Source organism: Cololabis saira, chromosome 7 (genome assembly GCF_033807715.1).
Source record: "Cololabis saira isolate AMF1-May2022 chromosome 7, fColSai1.1, whole genome shotgun sequence".
NCBI lineage: Eukaryota > Metazoa > Chordata > Actinopteri > Beloniformes > Belonidae > Cololabis > Cololabis saira.
In genome coordinates this window covers 30,940,023-30,967,952 of record NC_084593.1, presented here as the reverse complement: position 1 = coordinate 30,967,952, position 27,930 = coordinate 30,940,023, and the positions used below count along the sequence as shown (strand labels likewise).

Sequence of the window (27,930 nt, the reverse complement as noted above, 5' to 3'; positions counted from 1 at the left end):
AATTTAACTGTATTATTTACTATTCTATTTGCTTTTTTGCATTTGAAGTTTTGTATATGTTTAACAGGAAAAATGTAAACTGTGATTCAGTAACTAGAATTGTCTTATGTTCTTTTTCAATAAAAACATTATTAAAAAATAAACTAAAAAAACACCCACTCCTTTTTGGGCATGTAGGTTATTTTGTTTCTTTTGTTGTTGACTTTTTTATTCATATGTATGTTTTTATTACATGTTAGAAATAAACTAAACTAAAACTAATTTAAGAGATGAAATCTTTAGCTTCAATATGAATTGAAGAACTGTCTGAAGAAGCTTAGACAAGCTGCAGGCTGCATGTTTCCTGTTAACATCATACTGGAAACAGAGCTTCATATTGCTATAGCGGCTTGTCAAAAATCCAGGACCCTATGTCGTCACTCTCCACTAAAACCACAAGTGTGAGGATAAAAGTTCACACCGCAGCCTGAAATAAGAGAGTTCTGTTAACAGTAGAGCCCCCTGATTTAAACAAAGATTACTGAACCACCTGAAGCTCCTTCATCAAACTTTTCAGGTATGAAGACAAGGGAAATCCCAGAGAAATCACTTAGTCTGAGTGTATGAACTCACACAAAAAGAATAACAAGTGCTTAAATCAAAGACTGTTTATGTATTGATGTGGCTATTAGAAATCAGTGTCTCCTGGTGCTCATGTTATCAAAGGTTTATGTTATATGACTTCTTTCATACTGACTCAAAGAAGGAGCCATCATTAAATCTATCTGCTGTCAGTGTGCTGGCTGATTATACTGACAGCCGAATGTTTTAACGATGCCTCCTTGACACTAGAAGCACAACCGGTAGCTCAGTGGTATACATAAAACGTCTCTTCTTTTTTTAGGGCTCTAAATGAAAGAGTACGCTCTTGTGCCGGTTAATGCGCTGCAAGCTTAGGTGAGTAACGAATCATTACTGCACCTTCTAAGCAGTAATGATCCCTTTCGAGGTACCGTGGCACTAATTCCCACAAACATCTTTAATCTGTAGTGGATCATGTTCTTGATAAATCTTTGGTAATTCAGACGACTCCCAGCCATCTCTCCTCTTGATCCACCCTGCCAGGGATCTCAGCTCCACGGCCACGCTGACACTCATTTCTGTGTCAAACCTCAGACTCTGCATGCAGTGTTTTTAAATAAATGCAGCACTATGAACTGTTAAGTCACACATCAACCAACAATCAGATCCCAGTGTGCTCAATCAACACTTTAACTGTTAGGAGGAATAGATGTAACACCCCAGCGGTAATCAATGTGTTATATGGCATTACTAAAGGTAACGTTTATATATATTTAAGTATTAAATCACATTATAACTTCCAACAATGGTGTGCATCATAGGAATATGAGGTGATGCTGATGTCTTCCATTATAAGGCACCGTATTAATGCGTCAAACTAAAGGTTAGTGAATATTTAAGTCCTCTTTATGGTTTCTCGAATGTACAAGAAGATTTAAGTGAATTACCCAAAGCCCAAGTTGGCATTTTTAATTTATCCGGCGATGCATTAAATATTCACGCTATGGGGGAAATTTGTCAGGAGTCAAATTCATCTTGGAAATAGATGTCAACAATCTAATTGTTTCAGCTTGCGAACAAAAAAATAATAGATGTATCATAACGGAATTACTAATATGGACAGAAGGAATTCATTGGATAATACGATCATATAACCTCAATCTCATTAGGACAAATTTAATTCAATAATCGCTCGGCTCGATCTGAGGTTTATGAGGCTCACTAAAAGCTTCATCTTGGGTTTCGTTTCAGTGACACGCTGTGAGGCAAAACTCATCTGACTCCTCAGCTCACACGGACACATCTGGCCTGGAGAAACCACATCATCCATGCGTTAGCGTCTTTTCTCTTGTTCCCAGAATGTGTTACAATTGATTTTAAGATTAGTTATTGATTACTGGCCTCTTCTATTCAGCTGGGTAGGGAAGGGGACATAGTGTTGACAATCAGGCCTCTGAGGCTCTGCAAAGACCCGCTTAATGAAATCAAATTCTCATTCATTTCTGTTGACATAAACCACTAAACCCAATTTAATTCTTTGTTTATAATATCAATAGCTTTTTCTGTTGCACTGTGACTCAATTTTCTTTGATTTAATAACGTTTTTTTTTATATATTTTAGATGGACGGATGGATGGATAGATAGATACTTTATTAAAAGGAAATTCAAACATGCAAATATTTTAGACGGAGAGAGAGAGAGATGATCCAAAAAAGTAGGTTAGTATCAACGACAAACAGAAGTAACATTTAATAACATAGTGCAGCGCCTCAATGAAAGTGTCATTGCCATTTTAAAGCCATAAAGAAAAAAAAGGTATTTTATAGCTGCTGAGAGAGAATTAAGGAAAAACTCTACATCATGTTTTGGATTTAACAAAAAAAGAAGAAGAAAACAGCGGTTTCAACCTGCTACTTCAGTAACTTCCAAGAATGGGCTGCATGATGAATCACAAGTGATTCATCACTTGGAGGGAAATTTAGGGCGTACGACAATGCTTTAAATAACAGCAGTAACAATCAGACCGTCCGAATGAGCTGAGCGACACAGCAGCTCAAACACTAACAGATGGACGTGTTTAATCAGCGCGGTCAAAGTTGCACTCATGCGTGAAGCGGTGGAAAACATAGGGAGTACAACGTAATCATAATCAAACAGTTTGACATGCATTTGTTTTCCCCCGTGTGTCTCTGCCCGAGTTGTACGATTGTGTTGTCAGGTGTGTGTTTGTTCTTCGCTCAGTATGCATTATTTGAATAGACAAGTAGCCCAGAGCCCGCGCATGCTGTCAAGGAATTATTCAGCCATGCCAAAGCATCAACGAAGCACCCAGTGGTGAGCGGGCTCACGACTCAGCTCTGTGTGTGTGTGTGTGTGTGTGTGTGTGTGTGTGTGTGTGTGTGTGTGTGTGTGTGTGTGTGTGTGTGTGTGTGTGTTCAACAGTGGTCACTTAGTGGTCATTCATCTGCACGTCATCTGCTAAATGTCACTGCCGCACTGATCTCGGATTCACACACACACACACGTAAACAAAACTGTTCCTGCTGAAATTTAATCTGTAGTTGCTGTGGCGATTTTTACTCATTACAAACCCAATCATCTGTTTTATTCGTCCTCTCCTCTGTCACTCCATTTTCTCCCATCTTTTCGCTGTCCTTTCCATCAGCCTCCTCCCTCCTGCCTTCATCATTACTTTAACCATTCATCCTACCTCTCTTCTTCCCCCTCAGCTTGCCCTCCACACCTCTTCTGTCCCCTCCTTTTCTCTTCTATTTTATACAACTAATATCCCTCCTTTTGATACCATTTTCTGTACCCAGTTTTCACCATCCTTATTATTCTCACCCCTCCACTATCCTCTTTGTCCCAATATCCTTGTTTCTCCCTTCTTCCCTCTATTAGATATTCTCCTCATCTCCTCTTCCCCATTTCTCCTCTCCCTCCCTCTTTCGCTCTCCTTCCGTCACCTGAGGTAGACAGTTCTGTCAGGAGTCAGCCTTATTTACCGCCTCTCTTCGCTCCTGTTTACATTATCGATCGGCAGGGTTGCTTTAGTTCCACAATACATCAACATCCCCCTCCTCCTCCTCGTCCTCTTCCTCCTCCCCCCCACCCGAGTGTTACGGCTGCTGGCTCACATTACCCTGAAACACAGACAGAGCGGGAGAGATCTGGGGGGGGCAGGCTAGAGGAGCATGTTAGGATGTGTGAGGGATTTATGCTTGAAGACGAGTGTGTGCAGGGTGGTGTGTGAGTGAGCATATGAGAAACAGTGATAAATGGATGTGTCGTCTGAAAGTGTACATGACTGACAGTAAATGTGTCGGCGTTATGTATTCAATATGCTGAAAACATATCCAGTATCCACATGTGACTGCACAAGGCCGTTATTACGCTCCACTGACAGATGAGTGACTTTGAATCCTCTTTCCATTCATTTAAAATGCACACAGGCGTTACAGTCCACCACCAGGAGTATATGTATAATCTCAGATGAGAAGTTCATCAATGCACATGCTGCCGTAACATTCACCGGGAAAGGTAGGTGTGATGTCGAAACACCACAGACTTTGTGTCTAACCGGAGTAACTCAGAAAATGTCACATTCTGAAAGTAACGAACAATAAATGATTCAAAGACAGGTGCTCAGAGAAAATGAAGGTTCTGTTCGGAAAAACATGAAACCATCCAAGAGTAGGTGGACCCTTGTAAACCATTTCAACTAAACCAATGTTTTGTTTTTTATGTGGGTTTTTTTCAGGCCATGACTATGTGTATGGATTAATGAGGACATAAACGGAGACCAGGGGCCTCATTTATAAAAGAGTGCGTAGGATCCATACTAAAAGTGCACGTAAACCCAAAAGCTGAAAATGGCTGGCGCAAAAAAAAAAAACGTGTGCACGCACACTTGCACGCAATGTTCGCTTTATAAATCACAGTCCAGCTGGAAGGTTGCGCAGGTGAATTCGCCTCATATCCCGCCCTCTACACGCCCACTTCATACCTTAAATGGGCAATTCAAAGTAGTTCATGACTGTATTTGCATATGAATGAGAAAACGACATTATTTGGTGGTCACAGTAAAAGTATAAATCTTATATAAATAGTATAAAATAAAGCGAGTGAGAGGCACGTCGTTGCTGCGCTAAACGCCGTGAGTGCCACGGACAGATGGTGCAGAAAAAAAGAAAAAAAGAGTGTGATTTGAAGGTGGAGGCCAAGTGGTACCGAGCCCCTAAAGAAACACGGATTTTTTAAATATATATAATGAGTTTTACGTGCGCGCGTGAAACCTTTAAGGCTGATTTATGGTTCCGCGTTACACCAACGCAGAGCCTACGGCGTAGGTGCGCGTTGCCGCGTGCCCTACGGCGTAGGCTCTACGTCGTTTTAACGCGGAACCATAATTTAGGCTTACGCGCGCGCGTAAAGGTTTCATGCGCGCGTAAAACTCATTATATATATTTCTTTTTAAAATCTGAGTCCCTTTAGGGGCTCCATAGAGTGGCCCGGCACTCATTTGTTCTGTCCTCAGTCACTCTACAGTTGGAAGCGGCGGGTGAAGAGGAGGTTCCCGGCCCGGCGTGTCCTGGCACTGCGGCTGCAGCAGCAGCAGCACCAGAGTCCTGATTGACGCTGTGCTTCAAACACAGAGGGACACGATCAGCGCTATTATATTATAAGTCAGTGATGACATTAAAAGTATGACATGAATCTGGCTTCATTTCACCACCTCACCACCTGCGTCGCCAGTTCCCCAGATCTTCAGACTGTTTGTGCGCGAGGGTCAGGGTTGGCGTAGAGATACGCACATTTTTCGGTTCGTTTTTTCTTTTTAAATCCCAACCTTTGCGTAGAAGGTGGCTTGCGCATCTTTCAAGCCCTGTTTTGTGCGCAAGCTTTATAAATGAGGCCCCAGGTTTTACTGCTGATTCAGCAGTGCATTTCTGCTTTAGTCAGACATGCGGTAGTCCTACAATACAACAGGTACATTTTATTGTTACTATTTGAACAAGCACAAAAAATTAGCATGTAACATGCCATGAAATATGAAAACTTACTGAGAAATATGAATTTAAAGCTGTGATTATTGCATGGTTCACATTATTGTGCGTTTGTGAGCCGCTTAAAAGGTCACTTTTGCACAAAGATGTGGAAATTATGACCTATGTTTAAACAAATATCCTTTTGATTCTTTATTTTACTCCACTTTCCAAAAAACTCTAAATAACATGCCTCATGGGCTCTTTATTCTGTCCAATAACTGCAATTGTTATGCAATACACTATCCATGAACAAGCCACGAGCTATGTCTCGACAATGCACAGGGGAAGGGCTTGCAACAGCAAGTAAATGGGAATCATAATCAAAAGTAACTTGAAGTACTGAAAGCTGGCACTACTAAGATACAATTCTTTATTTTAATGTTCATTATTGTTATTGTCTGCTGTACATGCAGAAGAGTCCTTAAATTGTGCAAACAATATTGTAATAGAATAAAAATAGTTCATATTCGTTTGAATGTGTTAGAGCTTGAAGTGCAAATGCTTACTTAGGACCAATAATTATGTAGCATCCAAAACTATCACTATCAAGTCTTCCTTTAACATCTCTTATCTTGTATGTTGAGAGCCGTTTTCCCTCAGAGTGCTAATGTCATTTGTGCCTTTTTATTGCAGTCTGCCTGAGAATCCCATGATGCCTATCAGATCAGTTAAAAAGCCTTTTCTTTTTTTTAATCAAAGTGTGAAAACGCACATCGGTCTGACCTAATTACAATATAAATGCTTGTTTCTAACAGGCAGCACCGAGACAATTTCATGAAAGATGCTCCTTTTCTAGTTTTATTAAGCTCCGGTCACAGTGTATAATCCTGATTTGACAATAATATGCACATGAAAACGCACAGAGAGGTGCAAAAATAATAGAAAGAGAAAGTAACTAAGGAAGAGAAAAGCCGTATAAATTTTGCATGTGTCTTGCAAATTAAGCCTGCACAGAGATTGAGCTTGCAAGTGTGTGTGTGTGTGTGTGTGCGTGCGCGAGTGCTTCCTCTCTCTCATAAGTGGGCGTTGCATTGGCATGATCCCTAAGAAAACTTGACAGAGTGCCATCCAGCGACATCCGCTATTCTTTTTGTCTATCATTCCCGCTTCTTTCCTGCTTATTGTCATCACCACTGTGTCCTTTTTCTGGTGCTGCCCCCACAACCCCTCCTCTCTGCCCCAAAGCCTTCCCACCATTCTTACCTGGGAGGCCATGAGTCGCTGCTTCTGCTTTTCATACTCAACGGCCATCCCCTCTTCTCCCCTCTTCTCTTCTCTTCTCTCATACCTCCATCTGTCCCATGCCTTTCTTTATCTGCCTTTAAAGCAGAAGGCAGCAAAAAGGCTAGCTGGTCCTTTGTGAGTTCGGCCTTAGTTTGTGCTCAGCCAAGCGGACACAGCTCTTAAATCCTATCCTGGGCTTTGGCACAAAAAGAGGGCTCAGGTCTTGCAGAGGCCTCTACGGTTCCCCCGTCTCTCTGCACCTTTCTGTGACAAAGCCAGAGGGGCAGTTTTCCTACATAAGAGGACAAAAATGGATGGCCAAAGGAAGAACAAGATGCAGTTGCTTAAAAGGAGCGGACATAATTTTCTTCATCAGAGCCGCAGCAAAGAGGTTCTTTACTCGCTCTCACTCCCACTCTTCAACTCCATTTCCCCGAGCCCAGCAACACTGGAGTTTTTTTTTTTCTTCCTTTTGATCCCTTTTCCTCCTTCAAGGCAAATGAATTAACTGAATGAATTAACACCAGGGCTGCTTCTGCTGCTGTGATCATCATCACGCTCCTCCTCATCAGCAGCAGCAGTTTTGATGAAGCTTTTTATCACCTAAAAGGGTCGCACTGCTGACACCGAGACAGGAAGAATCAAAGATGTCGACAACTATGTCAAAAAAAGAAAACAAGCCCAACTTGTGAGGTATCAGTCTGAGTGCAGTCTTTAGCCCACAGCCCTGTCAAGTCTCATGGCGCTACTAAAGAAACCTCACTGCTGATGAACAGTGGAGAGGGGGGAGGAGGTGAGACGGGGAGGAAAAAAGAGGGGCGGGAAGACGACTGGAGTGAGATACAAGGGAGATGGAAGCACCAAATTTAGGAGTGAGGAAGAGGGAAAAAAAAGAGGAGTGAAAAGATATGAAGGTGAGGATAAATGATGAAAAGAACATGGGCAGGCAAGGTGTTTAAGTTGTTGATCATGAACTACGACGACTTCAAAGACAGACCCAGACAGGAGAGAGCGACAGGGTGACAGGCGAAGAAAAGACATGGAGCTCTTCGCGTTGAGGAAGGAGAGGAGTCCAGGAGAGCTGCAGTGAGGATTTTAATTAGCAGTAATTGGCCACCAAGGGAACAGAAACTGGGAGACGGAAGGCAGCGAGAGAAGAGAGGAGAGCATAATAGGCAGTTTTTGACAGAGTGATATCTCTCTTGATTTGCGCCTGCCCCTATTTCCTGCAGCACTTTTTATTTCGGGGCCTCACCAGCTCCATCTTGTTCTCCCTCCATCTTTATTTTCTCCACCTCCAACTACACGAGTCCCACTTTCCCCGAACAGCATATTTCACTCTCTGGCAATTCCCCCTGAACACAAGACACAGCAAACATATATTACAGTGTTTAACAGATGGGATGCCATAAAGAAATATGGGCAGCGATGCTGAAAAAGCTTTGCATTTACTGAAAGTCTGAATTTTGTTTGGGGACGGCGGTACAGAAAGTGATCAATATTTGACCCCAAGTTAATCTGTGTTGGCAAAATTGTTCTGTTTTACGGGTAGTGAATTCAGTCTCCTATTATATTACTATCAAACTTAATCCTAAAGGAGATATAATACAGCCCTTTCTATGAAGATAATGCAAGTCACATACATTTAAAGAGGGTATCTTCAAACTTATAATATCCAACAGATTGCTCAGTCGTACTAATTATTATCCACGGTTGTGGAAACAAATGCTTAAACGTTTTAAGCCTTTAAATCTGAGTTTAAAGGGACAGAGGATCATCCTGGCAGAAGAGATCCTAACTGTGTTTCCAGTGACTGCTCAGAGAATGCAGCACTGTCGATACAAATTAAATACATACATATTTGTCAGACATCAGCTTTGTAGAAATAAACAAACATATAAATAAATTAAGCAAGCAAAAAGTAATCAAAGAGTAATGGACAAACAGTGGAGTGCAGGCTTCATCTATCCTGAATGTGACAAAGGAAATACAACACAACTTTGATTCATATAGTACCCGCTGCCCATTTCCAGGATGGATGGAAATATAAAACTATTTGACTCAGAAGTGCCTCGAGTGGCAGAGCGCAGCCGCCTGTGGGAGCAGTACAACTCATTTCGTTGACGGGCGTAGCTTCTAACATTCTCTGAGTGACCGTTTTACATGTAAATAAAGCCAAAAATCACAGCACAGCTGTCGTTTTTAACTGCACGGACAGTTACTTTGCCAACATGGCAGTGTGTGCGGTGGTGGAGATAAAGTGAAGATTTTAGCAGTCCATACCAGAAGGTGGAAAAGCGCTCTCAAGTGACGGTTGGTTAACAACGTAGTTTTAATGGGCCACATTTGTGCCGACACTTAATCCTTGTTATGTTGTCTGACAACAGAAAAATACATAAACAACAATGCATTATTGGGAATTCAGCTGCATTAAAACCCTTAAATCTATAAACACAGAGAAAAGGAAAGAAACATGCAGATGTGAGGTGCTGACAAAAAAAACAACCATTACAGCACAAGCTGAACTGAGGAACAAAAAGGAGACACGGTGCAGTATCCTTCACTGATTGCTTGTTTATTAGCTTCTGAGTGATCTTCAAAACATTTTTACACCGTCTCTAAGCATCAGTCTCAGGGCCCGGTTTACTAAGATCCTAAATAAAGAGTACTAAATTGCGTGTGCACTGAAAAAGTTTGCACGTGCTGTTGTTGTGTGTTTTGCGGGTGATCAACTAAGATTGCGTGCGCAATTGATAACAAGTGAACACGGCAGTATTTAAATGAGGTGTTGTGGGTCTTACGGTTTGCGAGCGCAAAATGAAATTTGACGAGTTGGAGTTAGAGATATTAGTGGAAGAGGCAAATTGTTGTGCCGTATTCAGCACCCGTGCCGTGAAAAGCACCCCCTCGTATATTCAATGATAAGTAGACCAAGAAAAAAAACAACACACTGACACTTCAATATATTTATATATACACACTCACACAAACACATACTTAGGAGTTTATATTATATATATTTACAAATATTATGGAAGACAACACAGTAAGCAGGCTATTAATTAATGACATCAATAACCATTTACCTGATTTTTGTTATCTGTGACTGTGATTGTGGGAAAGTATGACTATTGTGGAATCCATGAGCGCATTTAAACATGAATCATTAACACAAAACTGGACGCTAAACAGAACATGACACGGAATGAGAATATCATTTTTGTCAGACGAGGGGGTGCTTTTCACTGCAGGGGTGCTGAATACGGCACAACACCGGGGTATGACAACTGCAGAACAAGTATAGGCGCACAATGGGAAACACTTTTTTCTCCATGAAAACACGTGATTTATTTATTATCACAAATAAAAAAATTAATGTGCCTCCTGTGGCAACCTTTTGCTGAATAATACTCGATTTAACATTCAAATAAAATATTTCTCCTTTTGCATGTGGAGAATCCTCACCACAAGTTGAGCCATCCCCACCCCAGTCCTCAAATCAGGCACCAACAAGCATCCCTGCGTAATGCTGGGCAGATTAGCACCTTCCTTTCGAACGTATTAAATACAGACGCAATCACAATCCCCGGAAAAACTTTCAGGCTTGGTAAATCTCATTGCGTGTGGTAAATGCATATTTGCATTTTCCCCTCCCAGTATTTAGCGATTTCTAGCGGGTACGCCCCATATTGATTATTCATCAGGGCAAAAGTACTAAATGAATAGCGTGTGCTATTTTGCGCATTTGAGAGGCGCAGTCCTCTTTGCACGCTGTTAGTAGATCAGCTCGCACATTGGTTTGCGGGTGATGTCAAGTTTGCACACGTTTTTACGCACGCAAACCTTTAGTAAATCAGGCCCTCAGTGCACCTCAATCCGCAACAGCCACACGTGTTTCAGCTCACTGTTGAGGCTTCATAATGATTCTCCTCACCTGAATCATTTTTCAGCTGCAGTAGTTTAAAAAAACAAAAACAAACATGGTACACCAGCTGTTTGCCACCATACAACAGAGAGACGCATTCATGCTGCCAGATGAGCACAGTGAGGCACTTTAAACATTTATAGATAGGTATTTGGAGTCTTGGTTGCTTTTAGACCGAGCTAAGCAGTGAAGCACTAGTTTTAAACTCTTCACAACTTCACATTAATGCTAATGTTGCTCTGCACCTGCTGGACGTTTAAATACCCCGCTGCTAAAAACGGATAACTTAAAGGGTGACGATACGATTTTTTAAGTGTTAAATTTGCATCTGTGCTACAATGGACCCTGTTAAGATGCGAAACCTGTTGTCTTCCTCTTCTACTCTGAATCGACAGTCTCAAGGTGCAGCTCATTACCCAAGTTAGATTTAACCATCTGGCCCCTCAATCATGGAAGTCTGTAAATGTTCCCAGATCTAATATCAAAAATGAAAAGTGTTTCTTTTTTTCTTTTTTTGTTAAAAGATTTCCAATTTGAGGTCAATTTTACAGGAAAAAAAAACAATGTCGAGTAACAGAGCTAAGGCTAAGACAGGACAATATCATACTTTTACTCTGTGGAATTGATTTTCACATCTGTCTCTTTGACTCATCCACACCTTAGATTCCAAGCAACTAAGCATATGTGCATATGGATATATGAATGAGTTGAAATTCATTCACAGGACCTAAACTTCAGTTTTAATGCACTCATTTTTCCTAGCCTACTCTCGCTTTGACTTGTCTCTCTGACTCCGATCCAAACTTCTGAGTCTCTCCTTCACAGGCATCTTGTCTGTATTTTTTCAGCAATAAGTTTCAACATTGTCGTATATTAGAATAATTGTGTCTGTTCTCTGCACGATTTCACCTGTTGTCACAATTCTCCTCTTCATGAACTTGGTTTTCAAAGAATAAGAATAAGAAGAAGTAAAAAGCACTGATGGAATGTCACGTTAAATCCGGGAAACGTTGAGTAGCTGCGTGCGTGTTTGGAAACTGGATTAGGTCATATTATCTGTTTGTAAGGAGTCTCACTCAAGAGCCACAAAGTCAGGGCGGCATCAGACACATTAATCATGGAGGTTAACTCAACAGTCTGTCAGTAAACCCCACACTCATCTCCTTTGAGTGGTTTTACCCGATGCACGGATTGCAGTATAGCGCCACTACCTCGTTGCAGTGGCAGAGAGCCACAATTACAGTTTTAAACATCAAATACACTAACTTCAGACTTGTTTGTAAATACTGTTTTCATGCAAGGAAAAAAAAACAATATTTTGTTTTCAGAAGACAGAGGAAGCTGCCTTTCATTTCTTTATGGTGAAAAAATCCCTGCAAACAGAGAGATAAGATAAAATAAGATAATCCTTTATTTCTCCCCCAATGGGGAAACTCACTTTGTTCAGCAGCAGTTACACTTAACACACACATGCAGGGGAGGGGTGAAAAAAAGTAAAAAGTAAAAAATATATATAATTACAAAATATGGACAGTATATACAGTATATACACTCAATAAAGTAGTGCGAAAGACAAAAAAGACAAAACACAGTGCAACAAAAGCAGGTAGAATGTGTGTGAGGTAGGCAGACAGATATTGCACATATTGTATTGCACATCTTGTTATTGTTATCATTGCATGTGTATTTCCTTTTTGCATTTGACTTTTAAAGATTTTCACTTAGTGAACTTGGGATTGTATTTTGTTTTCTTCAAATGGAATTGTTAAATAGTTCAGAGTGCTAGGGGTCAATGGTATCTTCAAGTCTCTGCACGGATATCACTCAGGAAAATGGTTTTCAACACAGTGGATGCAAATAGCGATTATAGTTCTGACCCGATGTCGTCAGTCGCTGTCTTCCAGTCATTTTAGACCCTCCCTTCCTCCTGCATCATCCGTACCCAGTGTTGCATCTCTGAGTGCAGCAAGGGAGCGGGGATGGCTGGGGAACACAGTAGCAGAGTCACAACTGTCCTTATTGGTACACAGGTTTGCTCTGACGCATCCGGTCGCCTGGACAGCATACCTGCCAGTGCTCCCTTGTATAGCAACAGCAAAACACACATCTGTGCATGTACATCCATTACATTCACATGAGCAATGTACTCATTTTACCGGCACACCCAAACTGTTATATTCTAAGTGAAGTCCTTCTACAAACTGGCTCATAAAGTTGACAGCTGCCAAACAAACTGCCTTTGCATTTCGATATGAGATTTTAGCCGGAACCTTTTGTCATTTATAGGCACCCCAACTTGAGGGAGAAATAAAGGATTATCTTATCTTATCTTAACTTATGCTAAACAGCTGCAGCAGTGTGTCATGTGCTCCAAGTGTTGCTAGGTTACGATAGTGGGATGCTGCTGGCTGCAGGATCATTTGTGGACAGTCCGGAGGAAGGGCTGGCAGCACATCCTCTGGACCACTTGGCGACTTGTTAGTCAGAGGCTCTTGAAATCCCACGTCTGGTGGCAAACCCATACAAATCAAGATCAAAGTGTTGGTTTTCAAATTGGACCCGTCTCTCAACCTCTCTGCCTTGTTCCTGCCGGGTTTCATTTAATTCCTCGCCCTCCTCCGTGGCGCGGCTATGCCTTCGCATAGTACTCTGATAACTGATTTGTTCTCCCTCTTTTGCTTTACCTCTCTTGTTACTGTCTTGCCTCCCTCTCCCTCCTGCTGAGAGGTAATCAAGCCCTGTTGTGAGTGTTTAAGCACTGAAGTAGACCAATGTTGAATTATTCTTGGGACTTAATATTTGGTCGAGGAGGACAGAGACATGTCTCCGTGCCACATGCTGGGTCACGGCCATGCACACATGAATGGGGCTGTGACGCACATGCACACACAAAGCCAGTGAATGAGTCAGACAGCTGTCAGTCACAGAGATCTCATACTGACAGAGTTGCAGGTAACAAAGTGACAGAACCCTATCTCACAGACTACTACACTGTACTCCACACTGTACGACCAACATGCCCACGCAAGACACAGACGGCATGCATTAGAGTAAAACACATGCACGCAATTACGCATGAGGATGCACATGAAAGGACGCACAGTGATAAGAAGCTGCATCAACTCAAAGTTAAACTAGTAAATCAACAAAGGGGAGCAGAACATGTAAGAACTCATTTCTTCCTAATTCCCTTCTGTCTTCAGCTTTCCTCATATTTCTTCTCTCCCCTTCACTGCTTTGTTTGATTTTTTTCTCCCCGCTCTCATACTCTCTCCTTATCTATCTTTCCTGAGCATACTCTCCATTCTGCCTCAAACTCGTTTTTATCAGTGCTTTGCTCCTTTTTTTCCCCTCCGTCTGCTACTGTGAACTTAAACTCTCTGCGGAACCAGAAGCTGATATTACACAATATCAGCAATGCTAAAATCTCTAGCCTGCGAGCGAATAGACATACACACATTCACACACACACACACACACACACACACACACACACACACACACACACACACACACACACACACACACACACACACACACACACACACACACACACACACACACACACACACACACACACACACACACACACACACAAAACTTTTAAAAAACTGGGTGGTCACACAACATACAAAACGTGAATCTGGGATTATTGCCATACCTATGCCATCATTCTCTATAACCTCTCACACGAGGAAATCTTTTTTTTTCTTTTTCTCTCTCTTTTTAACAGACCCTGGTACGGACTCAAGTGATGCCTAATATTTCAAGACTTTAGCTGATTGTTCTAAAGCCACAGTTGGATGTACTCCCTTAAAGATGTGCACAAACTTTGATGACCGCAATGAAACTCAGTGGTGTTCCCTTTGAAGAATAATAATAATTAACATTCAGAGGCTGACACTGAGCGACATCTTTCATCTTTCATGGTCTGCATGCATCTTTCAGTGCTGAGGTAGGGCTGCACCTTTAAGCAGAACTTCAGTGAATAAAGGTCTTTTCAGATATGAGATTTGTAATATAAATGCACTCATAAATCTGTTAAAGCTATGACATGCTGTCATTCAGTCCTCTCACACTCTTCACAGTTTCATTCATACACGCCTGTGAGAGTGATGGAAAGTCAGTGTATGTGTGATATCTGCCATTCATGGAAGATTGTACAGTAAATTAAGCGAGGTGCATCACAAAAATAAATTATGCATTGTAAATTAGAGTTTACAATTCATAAAAATCCATGAAAAATCATACGTAGATGGAAGCTGTTAAAAACATTACTTAAGCTGACTGAACGCCAGTAATTAAAATCATCAATGTTTAATTGCATGAATGCATCGTTGCAGTTGCTATCAGCTTGAGAAAACAATACACTTTCAAGCTTTTACTTCAACTGAGGACAACCTCTCCATCGTCATCGCTGCATGAGAAACCGTGTCGTACCAAACTAAACCCTCACAGAGTGACCGCTTTATCATCACGATACGCCTCGACAAGCACATTGCATCATTTTAAAACAAAACACTCGTGGGTAGAAGCAGTATAAATTTTTAAACCATGGAAACCTTTTAGATTTCTATGAAGAGCTGTGACAAAATTAACTGAATGCTGCTGTGTGAGTGCTGCACTGCAGTATAATGTTGTGTATGTTACAAGATACGACTTGGTCAGACTGAATTTGTAAGATGTTACAGAGAAGCACCAGGGAGGTCATCTGGACATGTCCTGTTGCCACCAGAAATCAGTGCATGTATGAAAGCAGCCTGAGTCAACCAATAGCTCCCAGTCAAGTTCAATCACAGCAGACACCAGGCAGAATGTCCAAGAAGCCAAGCAGAGGAGGACGGAAGCACTGGTGGAAAAACATAAATATACATAGAAAAATAGAAAAATAAAAATCCAGTTACAGGTGGGTCATCCAACTTGCCCCCCGACAGAAAGAAAAACAATCGATGGAAGGGAAACGCATCAACTATGCTTATCCATGGCGGCTTGCAAATCTGTCTGCATCTGCGCTTTATGTGAAGCAGCTGAGTGGATATTGAGCACAGCATGAAACACAGACTCCCAGCGGCGCTCTATCTAAGACCAGAGCAAAATAAATATGTTTGTCATCTTGGGAAAAAAAAAGCTGGATGACAAGTTCCACTTGTTTTTGTATGCATTACTGTACATCAACGGCATACTTTCAAAAATGATCATCTGTTTTATAAACATATCAATCCTGTTTATTTGCAAGTAAGCAATTTATTTTATCATGTTGCAATAAAACCCCCAAGAAACTCTCCAATTGAATACAAATATATGGCTATTATCTCGTAGGCCACTTCTAATTTCTTAAGTGTTCATCATCAAATATTTACAACATTCTGCAAGAAAAGTATGTACATGTATAACACAGAAATTATATCAAAATATGTTGGTCTTTATTGATAGAGGGGAAATTTTGAAACAAAATTAATTAGCTGGAACAGGCAGCGTAGCAAGAATAATTACTTAATTCTGCTGGATTAATTGTGTGATTAGCAGTCTGGTCATTGTAAAACAATAGCTGCATTTAACGTTATTTTATTTACCGTTGTTTAAAGTAATAAAACGCTTGTATGAAAAATACTTAAAATACCAGCAAGACTCCAAGTCCAAGAGTCTTATACATGTGTCACATTACTTTCTCTTTGAAATGAAATAAACAATGATGTCAAATACTCTCATATACAGAACCACCCACTTAAAGGGGATCTATTATGGCAACTAATACCTATTTTAAACAGGCCTTGAATGTCTTAAAAACAAGCTTTTGATTGTTTTTGCTAAATAAATTAGAAATTCAGCCTCTGAGCCATGTCTTTATCTTCCCAGTCTCTAACCTCATTATCTATGCAGGATTCTGAGTGGGCGGGGCTATGATAATGAGGCATGTGCTGATTGGCTGCCTGAATGACGCGATACACCGCTACGGAAAAATGGCGGAAGCTCCGGCTGGCGGAGTTAGTTGTGGGCGTGGTTTCACACATCGGAGGCCAACCTATGTAAATCGCGCCCGTCGTTACGTAACGCCGAGCGCAGAATCTGAACGGCTCGTAGAAGCCACATCACACTGGATGGATCATCCGGGCGGCTGTACAGACACTGCAGAATTTGGTTGCTTTCCTCCTTCTCTGAGTTGGCAGGCTGAGGGGAGACCACTTTATAAATGTTAAAGCAAGAGAAAACGTGTTTTTCATAATAGGTCCCCTTTAAGATTGATGTCTCTAAAAATAGGTGCGTTTATTCATTAGTTATCTTTAAATATTTTGAATTTATTGACAAAACTGTCTCAATCCTAAATTCCAGCTACATGTAAGGGGAAAAATAAAACAAACAGATGCTGACACATGGCACCGGCACCTTACTTCGGGGGTTTTGGGGATAATTGTCTGCCTGCCAAAATCCAGCAGAACTGAAAATCAGTCAGATGAGCCGCAGCGGCAGAAGCATTAACCTGCCAGGTCAATGTCAGGTCAAAACACAGCGGGAAAGCTAGAGCTCACTTTAACTCGCTGCCATGAAATATCACAAGGACAATACACAGGTCATTTAGAACATCCCGAAAGAAGATAATAATAAAAAGGAAAACAATCTGATGTTAAGGTAGCATAATCTTGGGTGTTTATACCTTGTAGTAATACAATGAAAGTGTTATTTGGGTGGGGGTTGTAGAGAAGAAGGGCTACACCCCCACCTTCTTTTATTTTATATCCATATTTTCATATAAAAAAAAAAAAACTCAAAGCATACCAACTATGTGACCCAGTAACTTTGAACGTAAGCTTATTAGCAATACTAGAAGAGGTGAATATTGCACAACTCTTTGTTTAGATTCTCTATTATCATTTTGAGGTTGTTTTTGTTTTTTATTTTTTATTTTTCACATTGGTTGTAAATGAATATCTGTTTAATATCCTGCCGGTAACTATTTATCCCGGTAGCAGTGCCTGCTCACAGCTCTTTCTGAAAATGCCAGCAGAGTGCGTTTTATCTGTAGCTCGAAGCACAACAACAGGGTTTAGTCACAATTTGGAATGACTTAAAAGCCGTTAAAACGTTGACACTGTGTGAGTAATGTGACATAATGTGACCAAATGTTTCTTTGTTCAAAGTGCTGCCGTCTCGGATAAAGTCTGGAAACTAGAGGATTACTAGATGACTTTATACACAGGAACTTGCCATTTTTATTTTATCTTTTTTTTATGGCTTGTTCATTGCTAACAGATGTAATAATATGCTTCATTTTTGTATAACATTTATGCAAATATATGTTGAACTGCATTTGGCTTATTAGCTCCCATAATTGATAATAAACAAAATAAATCAGTTAACAAGAAAGAATAGCAGGAATATAAATAATTATTTCTGTATGTTTATAGTAAAATCGAAATATTGTGTAATATTACATGTTGATTAAGTATATCAATTACGAGACTTCATTTTTGGGTTTTGTAGGGTTTTTTTCAACTTTACATTTCAGAGCTGTAAGTGCTTCATTTCTCTTCTATGAGAACACTGGAGATCCACCCAAACACAGAAAATATGAACACACCTTTCAACTTAAATGCCTGGAAACATCTTTCCTGTTATTTTGATTCTTTGGTCATATTGTAGTGCTTCAAGGGAGTACCACTTAATAACTGAGAGCCATTTACTTTGCTATAAATGGAAAGCAGGGAACGTTGTAATTTTAGAGTTATTAGCTATTAGGTAAAAATAAAACAGTAATTTTCTGTATTAACAAAGTAGAAATATCTTGTACTGTATTTCTTTTGACATTTTTTTTTTTCATGAATCAGTTCAATACCTGTGTGTTTTTTTCCAGTGGTGTAGATTACTCTTTTTGGTAACACCCTGCATCACTGTCACCCATTCACACCTGGAAGCTGAGCAGCCTCGCTGGAGCTGCTGAAACTCACACAAACAATGTCACACTTCATACTCACACTTTGCTGGGAGGCCGTAGCCGCAGGTGATCTTGGCCTCTCCCGTCTCACAGCCATTGAGGGAAGCGCACTCCTTTTTGAGCATGGGACCTGCAGCGCGGTGGATGGCTCCGTCCACTGGAAAAAACAAAAAGAGAAGAGATTCAGGGAGTTGGCCTACTTATGTGAATCCCCTGAAATCTGCCTGCTCACAGGACCTGGAAGGTTGTCTCAAGTCCAGCAGACTCATTTGCCGGAGTCAGAGCTTAGTGCTAAATGGACCTGGGTAATAACAGCGGTTGTCCAAGTGGTTGAATTTACTGTCTTCTGCAGGTTGCTACATAAGTCAAGCCATCTGTCTCTGTATGTCAGTCTATTTAATGGATTTCAGGGCGAGTGCCTTAGTTAATTACTTGATTTAATGTGTTATTAAGGACTCAGCTGATTTGACTTTTTGGTCAATTAGCCTTTATTAATTAAATTTTAATAAATCTACATAATATTCTGAAAAGTGGATCTATCTTTGATTCCCACCACATCTAAAGACCGTGACTGTGTTCATTTCCAGGAGGGCAATGATGCTGCAAAAGCTATTTTTTTAGCTTTGGCAATTACAGTTTCAGCTATAATTTGCACTGCTTGGAGTAAGACACGTCTCCTCAAAGTTATTATTCAGACAGTGTCAGTCTTAGCAGCCTTATTACTATCATTCTTAGCACGCAGAACCAAAGAGAAGCATTTAGCATTATCTAAACTGGAAAAAAAATTGAAGCTTCATCCTCTAGACATTATGCTCGTGTACTCTACACCTACATTGCTAGTGCCAATTTTCTTTGTAATATGCTTTCATAATGTTATTTCAAATCAAAATACTGAAGAATCTTTAAAGTAATATGGAGCTTTTTTGTGCTTTTATTTGAAGGTTGGCAGAGGAGAGATGAAAAGAAATTAAGGGATGAAAGAGACTAGAAATGATGCAGAAGAACACTGAGGAATATTGTAGTTCAAAGGCTCCCAAGGCTTTGTTTTCAAAAGCTGACCACCAGACAACCAACAAGACTTTTTCCTGAAAACACATTTAATTGCTTTATACTATTTGCTTTTCAAATATTGAGAACAATAATTTGTAGAATGACATGTTTTTTATGGTTTTGTGTCAATCAAGCATTTGGCTTTGGTTAGATAACAGAAAAGTCAAAAGTGATTTAAAACATAAAATTCAATTTATTAGTGTTTAATCAAAATTAAAAAAAAATCTTTTGAAGTATTGAATGTTTTGAAGTATTTGTTCCTTACTTGAGTATTTCTAGTTAATTCAAATGAATTAAACTGGATTTTTTTCCATTAATCCCTAAAGAGAAATTCAATTTTTGAACTAAATGTTATTGAGGAAAAATGAATGAATCAGAGATTCTTTTTTTTCACTTAAAAGGTAGGGTAACACAAAACATTTTTGCCACAACCAGTGAATATCTCCTCACCATCTGCTAGTTGCCCTTTTTACACTGAACAAAAAAAAAAAGAGAAAAAATCCTGGCACCATTAACTATAAATACAGACAGCGGGGGAAGCTTCCTCCTGAAACCATAACAAACATTGCTCCAGCCAAATGCTGAAGAGGGAAGGGGTTCGTGCTCATGCACATAGAGTGAGAGGGAAGGAAGAGCTCTATGTTTGTGAGTTCCTAACGCTTTCAAATGTCAATAGATGAGACGACGTCCAGAAAATCCCTTACCATGCCTTTAAGCTGTTGGAAACTTGGCATGCGGGATGTTTGCAAAATAATTTTATGCATTCTAGAAAGTTGGACGTATAGCCGAGAGCGAGAGAAGACCAGTTGAGATTACCATGAACCGCATGGAAGCAGATAGATATCCATGACAAAATATCTGCTTAGATGTTTATGGCAAAATAGCCAAGAAGCAAAGTCCGTTGCTTCTATTGGCAGTAGTTTGCACAACATTCGGTGGTCAGCTTCCTCTGTAACAAGGAAGCAGCGATCTGAGAGAGAAGACAAAGAGTCCTTTATATACACTTTCCGTCAACTTAAAATTATTTTGGTTTGTTTACAGCAATTATCACTTGAATTACATTTTAAGTCTCGCCAGAGGCTTAAATAAGCATTTGTTTTGATGAACGCCGACTGCCTCAAGTGCCTACATGGCTTGTCAATTTGATGCAAACACATAATCGGTTTCAACTCAAAACTGCTTTGATTCATGTTGTTTTTGTCCCCAGCATAGGTTTCCAGACCTTAATGATTAGCCTACGGTTGTTTTAACTCAGAAAGGTCTCTTTAAGCAGCAGTGTAGCTGGGACTTTAAACATTAACATTTATACAATGGACAATAAAATAAGCTTTAAACATCATTTCAGATCAAACAACAATGGGTTTTTAATGGGTTTCTAATAGGTCTGTCTAGAGGAAGGTTTCCCACTGCTCCCTGCCTGACACAAACTCTGTTTTGATGTTTAAAAAAATGACTGTCTCTGTGGCCCTGTTTAACATGTATATACATGCGTGGTCTTATTAAAGCACAAATTTGGAAATCAGACTACCGGTATTTAAATGAATCACTGCACACTGATTTACTATGCTTTATGCATGCCTTTGGCTGACAAATGCATCTTTATTTACTGGGACAAGCATGTCTTAAATGTTGCTCTTGATAAGGTTGTGTCTGCTGCTGCGAGGAAGATACGGCCAGGAGGAGAAACGTGGTAAAGGAAGCGATTCTCCGTTCATCAACCGGAAGAAATATCAGACAATGTGGAATCTCTAATGAAAGCAATCATGAAGTACCTGCTGTACCGAAACTTTTTGTAGTTTTGTTCTCTGTTTTAGTTATGTGTATTTGTTTTATTGTAAACACCACAATTTCAGTAGGGAAAGTAATCTAAAGTAGTTTGGATTTAGATTTGTATATCTTGATATGCAAATCCTTACAACAGGGATTTAAATGCCTCTAAGCCTGAGAGCATAGTTCATAGTTGGCTGATACCATCTTCAGCAGGGGTGGGGAACCCTGGTCCTCAAGGGTCGCTGTCAGTGGTGGACAGTAACGGAGTAAATTTACTTGAGTACTGTACTTAAGTACATATCCAGAGGATTTGTACTTTACTTGAGTATTAGATTTCTTTGGTACTTATTACTCTTACTTGAATACATTTCCAAGACAAATATTTTTACTTTTACTCGAGTAAATTTCTAGGAAGGCTGAAAAGTACTCGTTACTTTCAGGTCTGCTCTTTTTTCTTCTTCCCTAAAATCCTATTGGACACAAGCTGTTTTTGTCAAAGGAGGAGACCTATCACAGTGCACGCTCTCCACTGGGATGTACGTGAAGCAGAAATACGTCGAGCCTCCTCAAAACGATACCGCCAAAGTAGCCTGCGTTTGTCAAGACAGAGCCGCAACAACGGCTACGCCTGCGTCAGGAGAAGAAAAACAATCCGCTGAGTCGTCTGAGTCTGATAATGAGCCGGACTCGGAGCAGGGACTTTCACAAAATCCTTGGCCGTATCTTAACTCAATGTTTGAGAAAAATATAGTAATTTACTGATGTGGAAAATAAGAAATGTACTCTTACTCTTACTCTTACTTTTACTTAAAGTAAATTTAAAAGCATTTACTTTTGGATACTTAAGTACCTTTAAAAGTAAGTACTTTTCTACTCTTACTCGAGTAATATTTTGACTGAGCTACTTTTACTTGTAACGGAGTAAATTTTGACCAGTAGTATTTGTACTGTTACTCAAGTACTGGGGTCGAGTACTCTGTCCACCTCTGGTCGCTGTCCTGCATGTTTTAGATGTTTCTCGTTTCAGCACACCTAATTAAAATGAATTATCATCATCATCTTGTCAACAATGTCTGCACAACTCTGTTCATGACACAGTCACTTGTATCAGGGTGTGATGAAGGAGGAAAACATGTAAAACATGCAAAACTGCAGACCTCCAGTACCTGGGTTGCCTAGCCTTGCTCTACAGGTTTGTGGATGAGGTGCTGCTTCAAGTGGAGAAATTTAAGTATCCCAGGGTCTTGTGCATGAGCGGGGGAAAGATGATGTGGGAGATTGATGAGCAAACCGGTGTGGCCTCTGCAGAAACTGGCTCTGTCTTTTGTGGTGAAGACAGAGTTGAGCCAAAAGGCTAAGCTCTGTTGACAGGTTGATCTATGCTCCAACCTTCATCTATGGTCATGTGGGGTAGTGGGGTAGTGAACGAAAGAATAGGATCGCAGATACAAGTGGCTGAAATGAGTTACATCTGTAGGGTGGCTGGACTGTCCCTTAGAGATAAAGTGAGAAGTCTTGAATTTTGGGAGGAATTTGGAATCAAGTCACTGCTCCTCCACACTGAGAGGAGCCAGTTGAGGTGGGTTGGGCATCTGGTTAGGATGCCTCCGGGACGCCTTCATGGGGAATTCTTTCAGACATGTCCACCTGGGCAGAGGCCTCAGGGCAGACCCAGAACATGCTGGAGAGATTACATATTGCATCTCTCAGCAGGCTTGATAACGCTTCGGTATTCCCCCAGAAGAGATGGAGGAGTGGACTGGGGAGAGGGAGGTTTAGGCCTCTCTGCTTAGGCTTCCGCTGAGCAGATCTAAATACATTTTTCACTTAAGGAAATTGTTATTTTATCTGTTAAAAGGGTTGACACAAAGAAATTCGTACTGTAAACAGTTTTCTAAAAGAAAGGCTGTAACAATTGTAAACACTGCAACACTATTACATCAGAATTTTAACCAGCATATGAGCAGCTTAACCTTTAACAACAGCTTGTTCTTGTAAAATCGACCCTGTGTGTTTGTGTTGAAAGAATACCGAGATCTAATGTCAGAGTTTAGTGTAAGCCATGCATAATTAGCCAAGAATAAAACACATCTGTCAGGAGTGGGTTTGTCACGGCACTGTGAGAGTTGTCAGCACTTGGAAAAAAATAACACCCATCCATATGTCACAGCTCAGCATGTTGGCCCGCGGTTTTCATCTCTGTCTGACTGTACACAGACCAGCTGTTACAGCGGTGTGCGAGCAGCTCCAGGAGGGGGGTCTGATGTTATCTGAACACTATTGTGTTAAGTTGGCACATCGCATGCGGTGCTGAGCTATGGTGTGCCACGTCATGCAGCGTCCCATGTTGAACTGGGCTGCACTGTGAGTGAAGGACATGTGCAAAAGTGTAACAGACGAGTCCTGAACAATGCCTACCTCCTAAAGAGCCATCAAAACAAGCTCAGGTGCGTGCATGTGGAAGAAATATCACACATGTATGCAACCCTGTCAATGCATACATTAATACCAAATGTGCTTTGTTTGTATTTCTATGTGTCAAGTACACTGTGTAAAGAGTGCTTGGGGTGAAATAAACACACACACACACACACACACACACACACACACACACACACACACACACAAACTTTAAAAACAGCCCAACTCTGAAATAGAGAACAAGTGTGATAAGATGGGGAGATGGAACGAAGGAGGAGGGAGGAAGAGAGGGGAACAAGGGAGATCAGCAGATGTAAAAATAGTCTGGAGGGAGATAAGGCAACATGCAAGAAAAACTAAAGTCGAAACAAAAAGAATTGGAAATCGAGCAGACTTTTGTTTTGTCTTGTGGTTCGATTTTGACAGATACATGTGCTTTCGCTGATACACGCGCATCTGTGCATGTGAGAGCGTGTATCAGTCCATAACGGCCTTATCCCCAGTTTGTAGGAGAGAACCGTACAACTTGGAGATACAGAAATGCTTTATGATCTGTTCCTCTCAGTCTGACAGACACCAAGCAGCACTGTAATGTGTTTCTGGGTAACGAATTGAAACTTGCTACAGCAACACAGACGAGAGCACACAAACACAGTTGCAGATGCATATCGTAACATGTCCTCACATAGAAAAGTATTTGGGCGCTACAGATATATTTGGAGTTTAATGACATGTGTAAGGCCATCTGAGCATAATGGATGTCAAACCACTGATCCCAGCATGCTAGCACAACCTTATTAATACCCTGCTTGTGCAGCTTCATGAACTGATCCCCTTACATCGGGGCAGAGCCTCAGAGATGTCCTAGAATGTGATTTGCAACTCTGGTGGCCAGGTGGTAAGCTTACATTGGGATTTAGCTGGTATCTCACTGTGCATGGGTCGGTAATGTCTCATCTGTGATGTGCTTTTGCACAATCATCTGCAATGGTTCATGAGATCTGCAAGATCACAGGCACGAGAGAATCCATGCTGCCAATCCCTGCTAGTTTTGTCATGACAGACAGTAATAGACAGATGCATTATTTACTTACCTCTTGACAACATTATCTAGGTCCTTAAAGCACAGCAGAGAGTTAGAAATGTCAGCATGCACTGACAATGCCCTACAGTCATTTGGAAACAAGCTCATAACCGTCTCCGGGAGATGACTGATACTATCTCTGAATGGTTTCTAAACCACTTGTGTTGGGGGATCATTCAGCTGTGAAAGACAATGGAAAGGCAGAGCTCGCCAACACTGCCAGCATCGCGGGCGGACACACTTTACAAAGAAGATGGGAAAACACAGAAGATCTTTCTTTCATAGAACTTGAAAAGTTGCCTTCATATTTTTTCCTGTACAAAAAAGTATTGCTCTATGGGGAAATAAGGAAAAGACAAGACCTATATGTAGAGGAAAAATACATTTCCACATCTGTCTTCTTTACGTACTTAAAGGGCCTTTGTCATCATGCGTATTTTCTTATTCTGCATTTTATCATCGTCAAATGTGACTTATAAAAGCACCAGCTCTTTTTCCATCAGATTCCATTGATCGTTTAGCGTGACAAACTTTCGTCCTTTGTGAAAAATCTAACTTATTGAATTCTGTTCACCTCATGCTGATGCAAGGAGGCTTTACATTACACTTTTTCAGAAAACAAAACGGAATTCTGAATTTGTGATGAAGGTAGCGCTGCAGGGGTCGCTGTTTCCATTGAACAGTCTTTTTCTTTTTATGAGCGCAACTCTCCTAGCTCTCTCTAAGTAACTCTCTGTATCTCGTCCTGTGAGACTCGACTTCAAAAAGAAGAATACGATGTTGACATTGAAGAAGATGGACGGAAAACATCTTTGGTTTTTGGACAAATAATTGCATCTACCGCTGTTGCAAAAATAGTCAATAGAAGAAGAAGGAGGCAGCAGATGATTGTTCAAATGATCATTCAGAGGCAAAGCCCTTATGTAATGCAGTTTCTATTACACTTTAGTGATAAACTGGTTTATCGACATGTCTGAAAAACCTCCTCATGAATGTCTAAAAAGGTTTTTGCAGTATTTTGCAGGGGTTTTTTTGCCATTACAGGTGTCTCCATAACAGCTTTTTCTTTGTGATGTTTATATTTAGCACAAATCTAGGGGTAATGCAAACACGACTATTATGATGTGACATCTGGGTCTACAAAGATCATTTTATGAAGAATTCAAGAGCATTCTCACTGCATGTGTATTGGCTTAAGTGCAATGCAGTGCTAATTGCCTCTGTACAACTGACAGCAATCCCCTGAGCCACACCCTTGTGTGAAGCGACTATTTAGCAATCCTTGCTGCTCAATCAATATTATAACCGTACACAGGCACAGAAGAACCAAGGACAACTCAAAGGAACACATAGATGCAATCGTTTCATCTTAGGGGGTTTATGGAGTACACATGCAGGTCAAAGTTGAAAGACATAGCAGTGCTCTTGATGATGGTTTTAATTCATACAAACTCAGGTCAAAATGTCCTATTTTTTACCTGCAAATGCAGTTATTTTAGCTTAACCCTATTCGTATTTCCTTCCACATGCACCATCTCATGAATATTTAGTCCAATACAGCTTTGGGTTTCTTATGTTGGACTTGGATTGTTTTTGTTAAATGGAGATAAGAAGGGTGGAGATGGAATAAACAGTGCTCTTTCGCTGGAGACAGCCATTACTGTTTCAGTGCAGTTCATAAATACTCATAGACCCTATCAGCCTATCTGTGACTCCCATGTCCTTAATGCAGAGAAACTATCGCCTTACTAGAAGACAAAACATTTTAGCTTCTAAATTTTCAGGCTGTGGTAACTTCTGGCTCTGTAGGGGTTGGTGTAATAGCTCAGCAGGGGGACTGCATGCCACTGAGTAAATTGAAACGCTATTCTCTCACTTCACTACGGTCACAAGTATGGAGGGCAGAATTCATGAACAGAGGGGAGTGTAACTGAAAGATGCGATTGAACCAAAGCGGCAGCAGCAGGGATCTCTCAGTGCAGACATACATGCAGCTGGAGCAGTGGTGACGGTGGGGTTGTTAACGAGTGTCAATATAATTCAATAATAATAATCTATGGAGTCCACTTGCTGATATAAAACCCACAAAATGATTCATGAGATATTTAACTGTCTTACATAACAGAAAATGGAAAAAAGAGTAGTAATTGTGGAGCATTTGTTTTCCAATGACTCCCCTGCTAATTTATGAATACAATGTGATCCATGGATCAGAAACAACATTCAAGTTTTTGTGCATCACTGACACTCATAATCTTTGGTTCTTAGATTGATGAGAATCCATGCACCCACCTTACCATTGTTTTAGACCAAGCACACCATCTCCATAGCAACGGCGCTACCCCCAGCAGGACAATCGGCCTTCCCATGTGACAAAAAACTGCTCATAAAAGGATTTGACTAACACAACAGCAAGTCAAAGTTGCTGTCATGGCACTCCAGGTTCCCCCAAACTGACCAAGCATCCACAAAACGCATGATCAGGAACCCACAAGGCCAAAATCATCCTCTAACATCATGAATGCCCCTCCGGCTAGAGCAGCTGTTCTAGACAGTAGCCACATAATATCAGCGAGGTTATTTAAATGTTGTGGTTGATTGACTCCCAACACACAGTTTTTGTGATTTAAGTTATCAGTGCGACAACAGGAGCAGCTGTTGCACGAGCAGTCCATATTTTATTTAAACTACTTGGTTTTTTTCCCCACTCTATTTGAACATCTCCTTTCAGTTTTTTCTTCTTGGGATGTTTTAGCAATATAAACAACTTTTTGAGTGAAACTATGACATCACCAGGACGTAAAATAGCATTACCCAATCCAGATCTTCTGCCTCTTTGTTTGAAGTCCATCGTAAGGACTCTTGTCATCATTTCCTTTGTACTCTTCTCTGCTAAACAATGGTTAAAATAAACTG

At 40.6% G+C, this 27,930-nt stretch overlaps 1 protein-coding gene across 2 annotated transcripts in view; it reads right to left on the bottom strand.

Moving 5' to 3' along the window:
* macrod1 (mono-ADP ribosylhydrolase 1) overlaps nt 1–27,930 on the bottom strand; it is a 150,135-nt gene that overhangs the window by 28,768 nt on the left and 93,437 nt on the right. For both annotated transcript variants that reach the window (XM_061725573.1, XM_061725572.1), the window contains exon 5: nt 18,730–18,846. In XM_061725573.1, the coding sequence (XP_061581557.1) occupies nt 18,730–18,846 (117 nt within the window). The remainder of the gene's footprint in view (nt 1–18,729; nt 18,847–27,930) is intronic.